At 48.5% G+C, this 16,208-nt stretch overlaps 2 protein-coding genes and 1 pseudogene across 4 annotated transcripts in view; all 3 read right to left on the bottom strand.

Moving 5' to 3' along the window:
* LOC102943522 (ecto-ADP-ribosyltransferase 5-like) overlaps positions 1-16,208 on the bottom strand; it is a 43,983-nt gene that overhangs the window by 19,352 nt on the left and 8,423 nt on the right. The window lies entirely within an intron of this gene.
* LOC102946436 (ecto-ADP-ribosyltransferase 5-like) lies at positions 7,202-11,073 on the bottom strand. The gene is made up of 3 exons (XM_037910519.2): positions 10,749-11,073; positions 8,855-8,887; positions 7,202-7,646 (listed from the first exon to the last, which is right to left on the bottom strand). The coding sequence occupies exons 1-3, from the start codon at positions 11,071-11,073 to the stop codon at positions 7,540-7,542; spliced, it is 465 nt and encodes a 154-aa protein (XP_037766447.2). The 3' UTR covers positions 7,202-7,539.
* Positions 11,087-15,232, bottom strand: LOC122462505 (annotated as a pseudogene).

Genomic DNA, 16,208 nt, shown 5'->3' with positions numbered 1-16,208 from the left:
GGGAGCTGCTCCAGCCACTGCACGGCGGCACCTGGGACCCGGGCAGTCAGCAGCTTCCCACCTCAGCGGCACATCCCCACTCAGCAGCCGGATGGGCACAAAGCACATGGACCCCGCAGAGTGCGGTGCCTGGCGTGGGCCGGGGTGGAGGGGCTGTGATATTCCCACAGGGCGATTGCACCTCTTGCCCTGCAGCTCTGGCCAGGAGAGACACTGATGGCCTGTCCCCCCAGCCCTGAAGGAGGCAAGGAGGCTCTGAAAGGCCAGTTAGGTGACCTGGCCTCCCCTGCGAGAGGCAGGGCCTGGGTTAACTGAGAGTGAAGCCCAGCTGGGGAAGGTGAGTGAGCCAAGTCCCAAAGAGGGAGCACCCTGGGTCACAGAGAGATGCTGGGGGGCGGGGGAGGCGGTCACAGCCCAACCAGCTGACAGAAGGGGGCATCAGATGGGGTGTCATCTTCTCAGACCCAGCCACTAGGAGGTGCACTTGTGAGCAGCCACCCAGTTACAGACACACAGTGTGAAATAGGATGAGAATTTGTAGTTTAGACGCGTTCTGTGTTGGTCTGTCCCCCCCCCCCCCACCCGTATCCCTCCTCCCATCTCTCTCCTCTCCAGGACTCATCTCCCTGTGCTGTCCCTAACTTGGCTACATTTGAGGACTGTAAGCCAGGGCAGGTGGTTAATTAGTAATAATATGACCGGCATGATTATATTATGGTGCACACGGTGCGCTCAGCATGGGACAGACCTGCAGGGAAGGACTCAGTCCCTGCTCTGAAAAGCTTATGACCAGCTTCGGGCAAAGGCTTTTAATGCTGGTCTCTTTGAACCAGCCAGGGTTGATGGGGATCAACTAATTATTGTGAGGCCCATCTGACAGGGGCACTGCGTCAAGGGTAATAAATGCCAGGACTCCCAGAGCTACCAAAATCCAGAAGCCTCCCTTCCCCATTTGTCCCATTTCCACTGGGGGAGATTGGGCCTTGCCACAAACTGGAGATGCCTCAGGCCCTACTGGGTCCCAGGCAGACTCTGTAATTGACGTCCTGGCCCAACATCTCCTGCAGGGGGACTAGAGGGAGAAGAAAATGCTCCCGGCTTCCCCCACCCGCTCCTGCCCCACAGCTGATTTTCAGCCTCTCTGAAGCGGGAAAGGTGTTGGCAGGCCCGAGAGCCGTCCTGCAGCTGCAGCGCCAGAGAACGCCCGGTGCCAGCCAGGCGGGCACACGCTCAGTAGCAGCCACCATCTGCTGCACGTGCCCCCCCCCAGCTGCCTGGACCTGAGCTGTTTACTTTCAAAACCCAGGGGCTCTGCTATTGGCTGTGCTCTGCTTCCTGCCCAGCCAGGAGAAATACTGGAAGAGCTCACGCTGCCCGTGTGATGCATCCTCCCCTCATCAAACTCTTTGCTTTGTGCACCCATGAACTAAGGTTGTTTGGAAGATACATTTGCATTTCCAATCCCCTTGTTTCCATTGCAAATCCTGTCATTTTTGCATTCCCCACCTCAATAACCTTCTTTTTACTTTGCATTTCCTACACCAGAATCCCCTCTTTGTTTTACAACTCCTGCTCCAGTAATGCTCCTTATTTTTGCAGGCTCCAACTCCACGGTGCCTTCTTTACCTGAATTTCCCTGCCCCAATCACCCCTCTCTCTATTGGCGTTCTCCAGTTCAACAGCCCCTGGTTTATATTTTGCATTCCCCACCCTAAGAACCTCCTCTCTATTCTGCATGACCCATTTTGCTCCCACTATGATAAAATTATCTAGGAGCTATTTGGCATTCCTCCCGTCTGAATTTAATTAATCCACAGTCTGTTGTAACAGAAAATCAGCAGAGATCTTCCACGTCTTCTAAGAGCTTTGCCTGTAGGCTTCTCCTGCAGGATTTTCATCTTGGCAAATCTGTACTGATGCTTTACAGTGTGATACTGTTGTAATGCCAACAGACCCCAGTAGTTGGTGGGCAGGAATTGAACCTGGGACCTCTGTAGCTTAGTGCATGAGCCTCTACTGCATGAGCTAAAAGCCACCTGGCCCTTAGCTAAGGCTGTTGAGCAGACTCATTAATCTCTCGCTCTAAGCAGTCTCGGTGCCACTAGATGGGACAAAGCACCACAGCCAGGAGGTGTGTGGGTTACACTCTGACGGGGTGGTCTAGGCCCTGAGCTCCCCTTGCTGGAGGCCTTGTGACCCTGCCACACCCCGCACCAGAAAAGGGCAATAGAGAGGCCCTCTGAGCTGCCTAGAGCGGCTGTGTGGGAAGCAGCCAATCAGGGCCCAGCAGGTCAGTATAAGAAGAGCAGCAGGGCCACTGTAGCAGGACTTCAGTTCTTTGCTAGAGCTGGATGGTGCTCCAGGCAGGTTGCTGGGACTCCAAAAGGACAAGGTCTTGAGTTAAGGGTGAAGAATGTGCGGGAGCCATGGGAAAGTGGCCCAGGGAATTATAGCAGCAAGACAGTTTATTTAAAGGGACATTACAAATGGCTGCTATCTATAGGGTCCCTGGGCTTGGACCCGGAGTAGAGGGTGGGTCTGGTTCTGCCTCTGGCTTCCAGCCACTGGTAAAGTGGCCTGGACTTTGAGGCACCCCAGAAGAGGGACTGAACTATAGTGGCCCAGATGAAGGGCTGGGGCTGGAGAGGCCCTGAGAGGGTGAAGACACTGCCTCCAGGGAAGGAGCCTTGGGGCACCGCTCTGTTCTGGAGCAGGGGCAAACAGAGACATCACAGAGGGCACTGAGAGAGGCCCCTGTTGAACTTGTACCCCGGAAGGCGTTTGTGTTGTGTTTATCTCACAGACAGCATGTGTATGATTTGGCCAGAGGGCTGACTCACCGAAGAGCCACCACAAACAGAGAATGCAGGCCCATGCACTTGGCCAGGGGGTGCTCGTGAGAGTGAGCGTGACTCTGTTACAGATACACTTAAGCAGATCCAGGAGCCACCAGGGCCCCTCTGTTTTGATAGCTACCCCTCATCTGCAACTGCCCTAGAATCGTCTGGTCCCAAGGTTTCATCTGTCTCCCAATTACAAGCGGCGGAGTAGCCCCTCCCAGCTGAGCTCTGAACCCCAGGGCAGGTTCCACTGCCTCTCCTCATTCCCTGGCCATTTGTGTCTTACCAAGAAGTTTAATCTTTCTGGTGGTTTGATGGCTCTGATCAGTTCTGTCTCAGACCTTTCTATAGGTGGTGTGAACTTAATCAAGCATTGGCTAATTAATTAATCAGGTGTGTGGGCTTCACAGTGACTGGAGCTTGTCATGAATTATTTCTGAGAGATGCTTATCTAGCAGTACTAGGAATGTGGGTAACAAGCAAGGGAAACTGGAAATGCCCATTGAGAAGACATGTGATGTGAATGGAGTTACTGAAACCTGATGGGATGACTTGCATGACTGGAATATTAAAATCACTGGTTATAACCTGTTCAGGAAGACCAGAGTGGGTAAAAGAGATGGTGGGGGGTGAGTGCCACTCCACATTATTGATACCTCAGGATCTTCCATGCACATGGATCAATGTGCTAATTAACAAGCACCAGGAGATGGTACTGCTGGGGCTCTGTTACAGGCCACTGAATCGAACCAGAGAAGAACTGTGTGTAATATGCAAACAGAAAATCTGTGATGTTATGGCTCTTGGGAGACGCATGCTGAAGGTCTCCTGAAGCCAGTAGTAAAACATCATTACAGTTTCTAAAAATTATAGATATTTCTAAACCCTCAAGTATTGCACCAAATACATCATAATGCTGTTTTGGACTTTATTATGATAGATACAGATGAATTAATCACTAGTCTGGAAGTCAGTGTTTGCCTAAGGAACAGGGAACATGATCTGATTGCATTCAATATGGGCAAATAAAAAGGACTAATTTCCTAAAGCTGAGGAAAGTGAGTGAAATTAATTAGGAGGAAAAATGTAGACAGAAAAATCTGAATGAAAATTGGGAGCTCTTTAAGGAGTTTATTAGATGGCAAAAAAGCCAGAATGAAGAAAGAGGAGAACTTGGGCTAAAAGCCCATCCTGGCTTAGTGAGGAAGTGAAGGCAGCCTTTAGAAATAAAACAATATATAAGAAATGGGAAGTGTGTGTGTGTGGTGGGGGGAGTAACTTAATTTATATTGATGCTTAAGTGTAGACAATAGATAAGGGAAGCTAGACATCAAGGAAAACTCTGTTTGGCAGAGCTAAGGATAATAAGCTTTTAAAGTATATTAGGAACAAAAGAAATGCTAACACTGATGCAGGCCCTTTATTAGATGGAGACAATAAAATTGTTAATGATGCAGAAAAGGCAGAAGCATTCAATGAACATTTCTGATTAAAAAAGAAGCAAGATGGTGTACTTGTATCACAGGGTAACGAAATACTTTACAGTCCATTTAAAAACTTCCTTAGTTACTAAACATCTGCTGGGGTACACATTTTTAAATCAGCAGGCCTGGATAACTTGTATCCAAGAGTCCCAGAAGTGTTAGCTGAGGAGATCTCTTGCCCACTGATGTTAGATTTTAATAAATCTTGGAATAGCAGGGAAATTTCAGAATATTAGAATATTAGGGCAACATTAGCACTCTTCCAAAAGGGCACATGGGACGACCTGGGTAACTATAGCCTGGTTAGTCTGGCATCAGTCCCAGGCAAATAACCAAAAAGCTGCTATGGGGTTCTGTTGATAAAGAATTAAAGGCTGGGTATTCTTGCCATTCAACCTGGTTTTATGGAAAATGTCTTGGTAACGAAACCTGATTTCATTTTTGGGTGAGATTATAAATTTTGCTGCTCATGGTAACTGGTTTGGCATAATAGAGTTAGATGTCTCTAAGGCCAGTGACCTAGTCCTGCCCAACATTCTCATTAAAAAATCAGCACTAGCCATAATGTAGTCCATATTTAATGGCATCAAAACGTGTTAGCTGATATATCACAAAGTAATTGTAAATGGGGAATCATCATCCAATGGCGGTGTTTGAAGTGGGGTCCTGTAAAGCAAAGTAGTATTCAATATCTTTATCAATGAGTTGGAAGAAAACATAAAATAATTGCTGGTAAAATTTGAAGATGATATAAAAATTGGTGGAGTGGCAAATGATAGATAGGGACAGGTCAGTTACACAAATCAGAGTGATCTAGGTACTTGATAAAGAGGGCTACTTTAAATAACGCATTTTAATATCTCTAAAACAACAGAGCAAAGGATGTAGCTCACACTTACAAGATGAGGGACTGGAATATAGAACTAGGAGCAGGAAGTTGAATTGGCAAGACAATTACTGATGCAGTTGTAACATTCTGTGCCTTGAGGGAGTGTCCTGTAACCCCCATATTCCTTTTTTTAATATAATCGTGATCTTGCCTTACAAGGTATGCCCCATATGTATCAGGGAAAAGGTTGTGATCTCATGAAGGTCATTTCTCTATCCATTTATGCATTAGTGATATACATATGAAGTTATGAGAATTGTGTTGTGTGATGGTAGCTAAAACATGCCGTCAGTCGGGGAATCAGCCAGATATTTGCTCCCCAGAGACAACAGCAAGGAAAGTAACCAACACTCAGGCGGGATGTCAGACAAGCTATCAAGAGACATTGTCCAGCAAGGAAACTACAATGCAATGACTCATCTGCATGAGGCCACACCAGAGGAATTGCTCAACCTTCCCTGGAGACTCAGTAATGCCCCCAGACATGCCTGGACTTGTGTTTCCCCAAGCACATGGAACTGAGGGTATAAAACAGAGCAGGCCCATGCTTCCCCTTTCTCCTGCCCCCACCTATGCTGCAAGCAACCAAGACATTCAGAAGAAAACTCAAGACTCCAACAGAGGAGACTGGCCCAGGTTTAAGGGACAAACCTGTATATTAAGCATAGGTGCCGACTCCGTGGGTGCTCTGGGGCTGGAGCACCCATGGAAAAATTGGTGGATGCTGAGCACTCGCCATCAGTCCTCCTATTGGCTCCCATCAGTGGGCCCTGCCGATCAGCGCCTCCCTGTGCCTCCCATGATCAGCTGTTTCGTGGCATTCGGGAGGCTCTGAGGGGGGAGGAACGAAGATATGGCACGCTCGCGGGAGGGGGTGGAACTGGGCAGGAAGAGGTGCAGCAGGGGTGGAGTGGGGGCAGGAAGAGGTGGAGTGGGGTCTTAGGGCTAGGGGTGGAATAGGGGGCAGGGCCCAGGGCAGAGCTGGGGGTTGAGCCCCCTCCCCCACAGCACTTTTGGAAGTCAGTGCCTACATGATATTAAGGACGGCAATATCCAGTGGGGTGAGAAAATGCTTAGTGTAGTTGTTGCCCAGTCTAATAGGGTTGAGAGTTTAGACTGTGTGCACTTTTTCCCTTAGGCAAAAAGTCAGAGTTAGTTACCAAACACTTATAGTCACTTAAAATCTATCTTTTTTGTCATCAATACATTTGTTTAACTGTTTATCTTTACCAGTGAGTTTGCCTGAAGTGTGTGGCAAATGGGCTGAGGTTTGCAAAAGCTGGTGTATGTCCACTCACCATTGATGAAGTGGTGAACCAATTAATAAATCTGCACTGCTCGTCTTGAGCAGGGCAAGACTCTATATTCCTGGGGTACAGTGCTGGGAGCTGGGGGTATTTGACTCTGGTGCCTTTCCCTGTGTGATCCATGAGTGGCTCTGGGAGCATTCATGCAATCTAGCTGGGTGTGGGGCTCCACCTGCTGTTGTGCTGAGTGATCACAGCACCTGGAGGGGTTTGCTGCTGGTCACTGGCAAGGCATTCTGAGAGACAGCCCAGGCTGGAGAGGGTTAAGGGGGCACAGTGGTCCCACAGTCCTAGGCTGCACCCCAGGGATCCCATCACAACTGTGTCCAGATCCAGTGTCCTCCTGATGGCCCAATCTGGCTATTCAGAATATCCATACACACGCCCTGCCCATTGCTGGAATACGTCAGCTGCCATGGTAGTGGTCAAGCCTACCTACCCTGTTACTGATTAGACCCCATGCAATCCCAGTACAGTCAGTGGGCACGCAGGTGGGTAAACTAGCCCAGAATTGGACCTTTGTTTTTACCAGTTAAAAATATAATTGTCTGAGCACATTCAATATGAAAGTGACTGAGAGATAAAGACATGGGATGCCACAAACTGCACTGTTACAGATTCACCTGGCTGAGACACAGATTAAACCCATCTACTGTATTAATTAAAATACTTTTGACTTGGTTCATTTCTGAAAAGTCTTTTTACTGAAGTCATCAAAAGTTGGTACAAAAGTGCTAGCATGACAGGAATACAAATAATTATTTATATAACAGGCACCAGTTCATAGCTCTAGCATTGTAAGACAAATTGCACCTGTAATAGAACTATGAGCTTACATTTTCATCTACTAATCGATAACGTATAATCAAAGCTTGCCCAAGCAGGTACCAGCAACACTCCCTCCATGTTACCGGTTTCCCTTTGGAACGCTGGCAGAATAGCAGGACGGCTTTGGATCCAGCAAGTCCCATCACCATGATTTGTGTTGGAGAGAAAGTGAGTAATATGAATAGGACAATTTAGAAACCAGCAAACAGCTTCAGAGCAGCAATGTGGAGCAGGATGATGGATCCTCCAAACAGTGAAGGGCTCAGAACACTGGGGAAGGCGATGCCGCCTCTGGCAGCTGTTAATAGGAAAAAGCAGATCAAACAATTGACAGGAAATTATTTCACACTGACAGAGATCCTTAAAGCTGGACACAGGTACCCTTCCCAAGAGCTACTGGAACCTGCTTATTGCAGAGAGAACATTAATCCATTCCCCTCAGCAGGACACTCCAGCCTGGGACATTCACCTCATCTGGTGAGATATTTCACCGGCTTCCTCCCTCCTCAGCCTGCTTGTTCCTTTGGTATCAATCATTGGTGAGCACGTTTCACCCAAGCCAGTCCCAGAGGCTCTGATTTGGAGCTTGTTGTCTGCCATAAGTGTATTCCAGACCAGTTATGAGTAATAAAGACATGAGTCTATGAAACACTGGCTGCAGACACCAGTAACACCATTTCTGGGTGTGTGGTTTTTTTGTTTTGTTTTGTTTGGGCTTTAGGGAAAATGTATAGCTGGGCAGGGAAGGGTCATTCCATTTTGAGGAGGATTTGATATTTAAAAATTTGGTTTTGTTCAGACTTGGGTGTCATTCCAAAAATTTTGAAATTCTCCACACCAGGGAATGAAATGTCTGCTCTGGGGAAGTCCACCAAGCAGGCTGTCCCAGGGTCGGGGGCACTGGAAGTCCTGGGGTCAATGACTCCTAGGCAGCCCGCCAGCCAAGCCGCCAAGGAGCCAGGTGGGTGAGCTGGCCAGAACTCAGGGAGCGTTCTGACAGAGCAGTGTAGAAATCAAACCATCTCTGCAAAAGACTTAGAGTTTGACAGATTGGGAAAAATCTCAAAACATTTTCTTGTTGGAATTTGACAATCTGCTCTGGTAAAATAGTGCTATTTAGTCCTTAGAGGATGCAGCTCCACTGGGGATATAATGGGTCTAGTGATGAGAGGAGGGAGATGGAGACATACTTGTTGTAGGGTTAGGGGATGTGTGTTCAGCTTATAGTTCAGAACTCCGAAGATGAGCCTTTAGTGCTCTAAAGGGTTATTCTCAAATTTTCTTTTCTGAAATCAACTGCGCCTGGAATTGAGTCAGATGTGAAGGTGCTCAGATACTAGTCATGAGCTCCATATGAGAACCTGGATAAATAGAACGTGCAGTCAACCCCACTTATTTGTCAACTCGTTTCATGTGACATGTTTGCCTGGTGGGGTTGCTCTCTGCTCTGCACTTCAATACAGAGGGCGTGTCACTTTCAAAACAATGAAAACAAATCTTTCTTACCAGAGTTGTAAACACATGATTGGTTCTTCTCTCCTACGGTACAAACAGAGAGGCTCAATGAAATGGGATTTGCCCAGGTAGAATTTTCAACTCCATTCTACTGTTTCTAAAGAAACATAGGACCTGTCGGACAGGATCTAGCCTGGTATCCTGTCCCTGATTGACATGAGACCCAGCTGTATTGGGGAAGCTGCAAGAAACCCTGGAGGGGAATAACATACACATAGAGGAAATTTCTTCCTCAAACCTGGCAGTTAGTGACTGCCTTCTGTCCTCAGGCCTAAGGGTTTATTGCCCTTTTAAAAACAGTTAGTTTGTCCTGTGTAACATAACTGTGGAGATTCTGTCTATATAAATGGCTAATTCTTTTTTTGAATTCTACTGAGCTCTTGGAGTCATGGAAACGTTGTGGCAATGAGTTCCACAAGTTAAGTCTGCATTCTGTAACTGGGTATACCTTTTAACTAGTTAAAATATGTTGCCTTCAGTTTGTTCTTTTTTTATGAGAAAGTGGTAAATTACACACTGCCATTTCCCTATCTCATTTATTATTTTGTCTGTCTCAATCATGTTTGCTTTTATGTCTTTTTCCTCTTAGCTCAATCATCCCAATCTCTCCCATAGAAACCTCTCCAGACCTCTGATCACTTTCATCCCTTGTCTCTGAACTTTCTCCACTCCTCTTCCTTCCCACCCCCCCTAAGTCTTTTAGAGCTCAGTGATGAGAACTAAACCTAGTATCCCAGGGAAGAGTGCCCCATTGATTCATCTAATGGTGTTATAATTAAGGCTGTGAGTCTGTCCTGGAAGTCATGGATTTTGTGACGTCCACACCTGGTAGGTGCGACTGAGCCCAGGACCACCTGAGCCGCTCAGGAGGCTCTGGTGCCAGCCACATCCCCCTCCCCCCACTACAGCAGCAGTCCCGGGCCAGCAGGGATGCCCCCCACCAGCAGCAGCGGTGATCGTCCTGGGATACCCCATTCTCTCCCCCTCCCCCCCAAGCATCAGTGGACACCCCAGAGGCCCCGAGAACACCCAAGATTTAGTCTGGGGTATATAGTAAAAGTCATGGACAGGTCACAGGGCCATGGATTTTTGTTTGTTGCCTATGACTTGTCCATGATTTTTACTAAAAGAAATAACTAAATCTTAGCCTTAGTTATAATATCTCCACATTATTCTCCAGCCCATCATTTCTGATGCATGCTAACATTTTGTTTGCTTTATAGGCCTTGCAGCATACTGAACAGAGATTTTCATTGAGATTTAAACCGAACTCTCCAGAATGCTGGCCAGGTTTCCTTCTGAGTTGATACAGCTCATTAACAATGCAGTGAAATTATCCCTCACAATGTGCATTACCTTGAATGTGTGTCTGTGAATTTCACCTGATGTTGTGTTGCCCATTCACCCAACTTGGTTAGATCTCTCTGAGGTTGTCACCGTCGTCCCTAGTCCTGACTGCCCCAAATAATGTGCCATCTGCGCCCTAGGCCACCCCACGACTCCCTTTTCCACAGCCTGTGGATTTCCTGTGCTATGTCTGAGGAGCCACCGCTGCTCTGCCAGGGCTCTTGTGGACTCTGAAGGGGGTGTGTGTGTGTTGAAGACTTGCAGTGGCTTGGGGCCTTGTCCTGCCTTTCTAGTGCTCCCATCACCATGATGTCTAGGCATCTTCTCTTTCCTCAGTGAGCACTTGGGATCCAATGTCTGTCCACCCAGCCCCAGGCCTCTCTAGCAGCAAGAGTCATGGCGGCCTGTCTCCCCCAGCCCTGGTGGCAAGTCCCCAAGTCAGGGAGACCTGATGAGAGTGATGCTGAAGTGGGGTTTTCAAATTCTCCACAGCAAATAGCCCCACACAAATATTTCTCGTGTTCAGCCCAGTACTCACCGCCCAGGTACGCGCAGTTAAAATGGCTGCAGGTCCGCTCTGTGCTCTGGAGGTCAAAGAGGTTATTGCCTTTTTGGGACACAGTGAATGTCTCATGGACTGGGATTAACGCTTCTTTTTGGCCAGGATCGTATGACATGTCCTGGATCTTCACGCCAAAGCACGTGTGGATGGTGAAGAGTGTTCCCTTCTCCTCTGTAGTCTCAGTCCTAAATCCCTCAGCCACTTCTTCATTAATAGATGAAGAGGCAAAGTGTCCAAACCTGATTTTATCATCCTCCTCCTCCTTACTGAGCTGAAAATGCTGAATATCCCCTTTACACATGTAAAGGGGATATTCAGCATGTGGATGTGTAAAGGTGTACATATGTACACCTTTACACATCCACCGCCTCCCCTAAGAGCTGTAAAGCTCTTGTCAAATAATAATGAAAGGCTTTGAAGCGGAACTCCTTCATGTAATTATCTCGAGATTTCCCAGCCCCTCTCACTGCTGCATTAAATATAGTTGAAAAAGCGTCACCATTGATTATTGGGGTTGGGTCGGTGTAGGCTACTATAGCTATTCCATACTCATCCTCAGAGGCCTTGAGGGGAGAAGTCTTTTTCACATCTTTCCATTTTTTTGTTGCCTTTTGCCACACTGCGCTATACGGTGCGGACATTTCCGTCGTCAGCAGTTCACGTGCTTCTGCCTTCATTTTTTCAGGACATCCTAGATATTGGTCATCAAAAGCATCATTTGTCATGTTCAGCTCCTTCTGACGTTTTGCCTGGGAGAATAAAGGAAACATACAGTCACATTAACATTTGTGTTACAATAGCACCTAGAGGTCACACCCAGGATTGTGGCCCCATTGTGCTCATCCCTGTACAAACACACTAGGAGATGGTCTCTGCCCCTAGGAGCTTACCTCAAAATAGACAAGACAGAGGAAAGGTGGGAGAAAGGGATGGGACATATAGGCACTATCATCAGTGTGTTGTTTGGCAAATGGTATGTTGGCTCCATGATTTTTTTGTGTGTGGGGGGCATGGCACACTTGAGGACTAGCATGCCCTGTAATCATTACAGATGCATTTTTAGTTTACCCGGGACTTTGTTAGTGTAATAAATATATTGTGTGTTGATGCAGGGTTAGGAAGAAAGACAAGAAAGGACACATTAATTGGGAAGACAAAGTATAGCCAACAAAGGACGTAGAAGGGAGAGAGCTAGGAGGGACTGAGATCCCAACCCACTCCCACGGGAATATTTAGAAACCACCCCCGTTTACCCCGGTGGGAGTCAGTGGGTTACCGTCTCCGTATGCCAGCCATGCACTGCATGCTCCAGGGCTGGCGGTGCCCGTGGGAAGGTTCCATCCAGGATCCAACCCCGAACATGCATAGAGGACGGCAACACTGTTGTGATGGGTTGTATAAATTCCACACTGGTTAACCAGGGGTTAACAGGAGCCTGAGCCCCTTTAGGCTGTGGGGTGGCACCTGGAGAGGTGTTAGGCATAACTGGTGATCAAACCCAGCTGGGGTAGCTGGGAATGTCACCTCTTGGGCTAAAGGTAGAGAGAGGCCTGGAGCCAGAACTGGAGAGCCCAGAGCCAGGAGGAGGCCTAGGAGGCTGGAGGCAGTGAGGTGAGGTGCCTCAGGCCCGGAGGATGTTGGAGGCAGTGTTGGTAAAGCCTAGGGGGCATTTGGACTGGAATTTGAGGGGCTGCAGGGTGATGAGAGAGCCTGAGAAAGGGAGAAATTCATTTAAATTTGTTCTTTTGGTTTGGGATTGTGTTGGGGGATTCCACGGGGGAGCCCTGCGAGCCTGGCCCTGAAAGAAGGGTGAGCTGGGGGAGGCTGTGCGGGCTGGAAAAAAAGCTGTGGTAGGAAGATGTGGGAGGCAGCAGCAAGGAGTCTGACGGAACAGACCTTGGCTGCTGGTCAGAGGGTCCCTGGACTGGAACCCAGTTTCGTGAGAGGGCCGGGGTTCCCCCGGCAGCCACTAGGGAAGGTGGTGTGGGGCCCTGATTAGACAAACACCTGTGCTGGCTGGTCTCGGTTCACTTGGTCCAGCCTCAGCCCACAAGGCTGCACCGGATGACCTCTCACGGTCCCTCCCAGCCCTACACGTCTATGGGTCTAAGGCAGCGTGGCTGCCTGCATAGCCTTGAGCAGAAACACGAGAAAACACAGAGTGCTTCCCGGGCAAAGCTCAAGAGTTTACCTGCGGGATTCCCAGCGAGGCTTGAAGACAGAAGTATGTCAAGGGGATCAGCAGAGACTTCATTGTGGTTCCAACTTCCCCGGTGCGGCTGTAGGAGAATCCATCGGGAACGTCAGTGGCGATGTGGGGGAAAGAACACAATGGAACCAAACATCCTCCCGATTGTTTCACTGTGATCCGTTGTTCCACATTCAGTAACTGGGATTTCCCAGGCAGGAATTGCTCTCTCACCAATGGCAGCCCAGCTATAACGGAGGCGGGTTTGTCCCTGAAATACAATTCTCAGCTGGAGGGGTGAGCAGTAGTTGTGGGGAAATCCTGCTTTCTCTTCCTAAAGGATTCTGGGGGGTGGATATATTGTACTAGCGCTGCTGTGTTTACTTGGAAGTGCCGTTAAAGTGCTGCACGCTACACAGAATCCGATCGTATCCTAGAGGCTGGGGCTAAAATAGCGACACAGCTGAATAGTTCAGTGCCTCACCCAAGTGCCTGGTCAAGTGTTTGCTCGGCAATTATCTTATACGCTCTGTGCCTCACTGCTGAGTTCTGCCCGGGGCTAACGGGGTGATCGACGACTCAGATGTCAAACCCCAGGGCTGATCCTAGGCCCAATGGTCAGAGCCACACGGCCCTCTCAGAGAACTCTGTCACCTGGCCTGGTCAGGGACCCAAACCCCAGCCACACGACCCACACGGAAACAAACAGACCAACACACAACTCACCAAGTCCCTTTACCTCCATGCACTGGATCCACAGCTACGCCCTTCAAAACTCCCCTACTTGTCTCTCCTGTTTGCCTGCTGAGTTGATCCCTTGTTTAGAGGATACGGTGTGGAGTTGGGTCTTTGGGGGCAGATTTTTCTGGCCAGGGAAAGGGAGCCAGGCATTGGAATTTGGATCCTGGGGGAGATCCAGTGACATGGGGACTAGGGCGTGGCACTGTCTTGCTCAGGGAAAGGGTCAGGAATGGGAAGCAACAGGCCTGGGGTGTTTAGTGGAAGTCCCACCCTTTCCAGTAAATACATGGAAATGCCGTCACTCCCCTGGCCTTTGCCCGTAAAGGGAAGGGTGAAGGTGGTGCTCTCCCTCCCTTGGTGCAGCTGAGGGGTTGGTTTGGTGGGGTGTCCGCTGAGCTGTTCTTTGGGCTGATGGGATGGATGTGCGCACAGCATGAATGGGTACGAAACGTAGGGGTGTAAGGTGTGTACGAACGGGTGGGTGGAAAATAAATCTAAACACACTTCATATTTCTATTAACAACAAAGGGCCGGGTGATGCTTCTTCGTTTGAAATGACTTTTCCATGGTAGCTTGACATTGCCAAAAAATATCTGAGCTTTGATGCATTTGGTGGGGCTGGGGGGGGTACAGCCACATTCTCAGTGATTCACCTTTTCTTTTTTAAGGACCGGATCCCCTTTTTGAATGCAAGTCCAAATAAATGCCTGATTCTCAAGGAGAGAACACCGCCTTTCCACTGTAAAACCCCACATTTGTGTCCTTTTCCGAACCTCAGACTGAATTTTTACACGTTTCCTCTCTCTGTCTCAGCCATCTTGCTGTAGCACCAGTAATGGAGTTGCTCTCCAAAGACTCCATTGGCTTTAACTTCAAATGGGGTTTGTAGTAGAGTTGAAGGCTCTGCAAAATACTTAATACAGTTCCAGACTGTGTTATTTTTTCTCCCATCTTCTCTAGGGCTGATGAGAGGATAATGTGGATTTTCCCAGTCCCTGCCCCTAGAAATTCTATGATATATCACTAAAATGTGGATAAATTTTCATTCTGTTACAGGATTTTCTTCCCCCTAATGTAGTCTTGTCTCAGCACGGAAGCATTATGTAGGCCTTACTGGAGCCCTACACCTAGCTAACAGTGTGAACCAAATGCTGTGAACCAGAGTAGGCCTGGCCTTGGTAATATAGTAACGCACCAAGTCCTGGCTAACACCAAGTAAGCATGATCCTGATTGGAGGTGATGGTACAGGACTCCCAGAGTTCTCAAGTAACGGCGTGAACACATTCGTAGGAGATGGTACAGGGACACGCCAATCCTAAATCAGCTAAGGATAGGATGACAGGATAATGGATGGGAATGTTTTGGTGGAACTAGCAGGCATAGGTGCCAACTTCCTGTCTGCCCCGTGGGTGCTCGCCCCCCCTGCCCCTGGCCCTGCCCCTGCACCACCCTCACCCAGCCCCAATTCAACCCCCTTCCCTCAAGTCCCTGCCCTTACCCCGCCTCTTTACCGCCTCCTCCCCTGAGCATGCCGCGTCCCCACTCCTCCCCTTCCCTCCCGGAAAGTCCTAAGCGCCGCCAAACAGCTGTTAGGCAGTGGGTGGGAAGCACTCGGACGGGGAGGAGTGGGTACGCGGCGCGCTCGGGGGAAGAGGAGGAGAGGTCAAAAATCAAGCTAATCCCATTCAAAACAAGGCCAAAATAAGCCAGTCCCTAAGAACCCCAAGACGCTATGTGACTAGATTCCCCCCGGTGTGCAGTCTGGGACTGTGGTGGGCCCACTGGGCACCCCTGACTCTCTTCCCCCAATTTCCCCTGTTTGCCCCTTGCCCCTGCTTGCCGGGAGCCGATCAAAAAATAAGCAGCAACAAGCTACAAGCCAAAAACTAGCCAACAAGCAACTCCCAAGCCAGTTAAGCCAAAAACAAGCCCGATTTCTGCATTTTTTTTCGGGATTGGTATGCCGATTCCAGGGGTAGTGCAGAAGCCAGGAAAGTTCCCCACAATAGCAGGACAAGTGTGTGTGTGTGGGGGGTCAGTTCTAATGAGACAATTAAATTAAAGTGGAAGCGGGCTATTATCAACAGGAGGAAAAATCACTTTTGTAGTGGTAATCAGAGTGGCCCATTTCAAACAGTTGACAAGAAGGTGTGAGTAACAGTAGGGGGAAATTAGTTTTTTGTTTTTGCAGTGACCCATCCACTCTCAGTCTTTATTCAGGCCTAATTTGATGGTGTCCAGTTGACAAATTAATTCCAGTTCTGCAGTTTCTCGTTGGAGTCTGTTTTTGAAGTTTTTTTGTTGTGTATATATGCCTACTGTACTTTTCACTCCATGCATCTGATGAAGTGGGTTTTAGCCCATGAAAGCTTATGCCCAGATAAATTTGTTAGTCTCTAAGGAGCCACAAGGACTCCTCGTTGTTTTTGCTGATACAGACTGACACGGCTACCTGCTCTGAAACCTGTCACACATGGGTATGTCTAGACAGGAGTTTTGAAGTCCT

Source organism: Chelonia mydas, chromosome 1, assembly GCF_015237465.2.
Source record: "Chelonia mydas isolate rCheMyd1 chromosome 1, rCheMyd1.pri.v2, whole genome shotgun sequence".
Classification (NCBI taxonomy): Eukaryota; Metazoa; Chordata; order Testudines; family Cheloniidae; genus Chelonia; species Chelonia mydas.
The sequence above is the reverse complement of the archived record's forward strand: the minus strand, read 5'-3'. Positions and strand labels throughout refer to the sequence as shown.

Coding starts and splice junctions, on each gene's coding strand:
- LOC102946436 (XM_037910519.2), bottom strand. CDS start 11,073: ATGTGTAAAGGGGATATTCAGCATTTTCAGCTCAGTAAGGAGGAGGAG. Junction 8,888..10,748: donor TAACTGCGCGTACCTGGGCG/GTGAGTACTGGG, acceptor TTTGTACCGTAG/GAGAGAAGAACCAATCATGT. Junction 7,647..8,854: donor ATCATGTGTTTACAACTCTG/GTAAGAAAGATT, acceptor TCCTATTAACAG/CTGCCAGAGGCGGCATCGCC.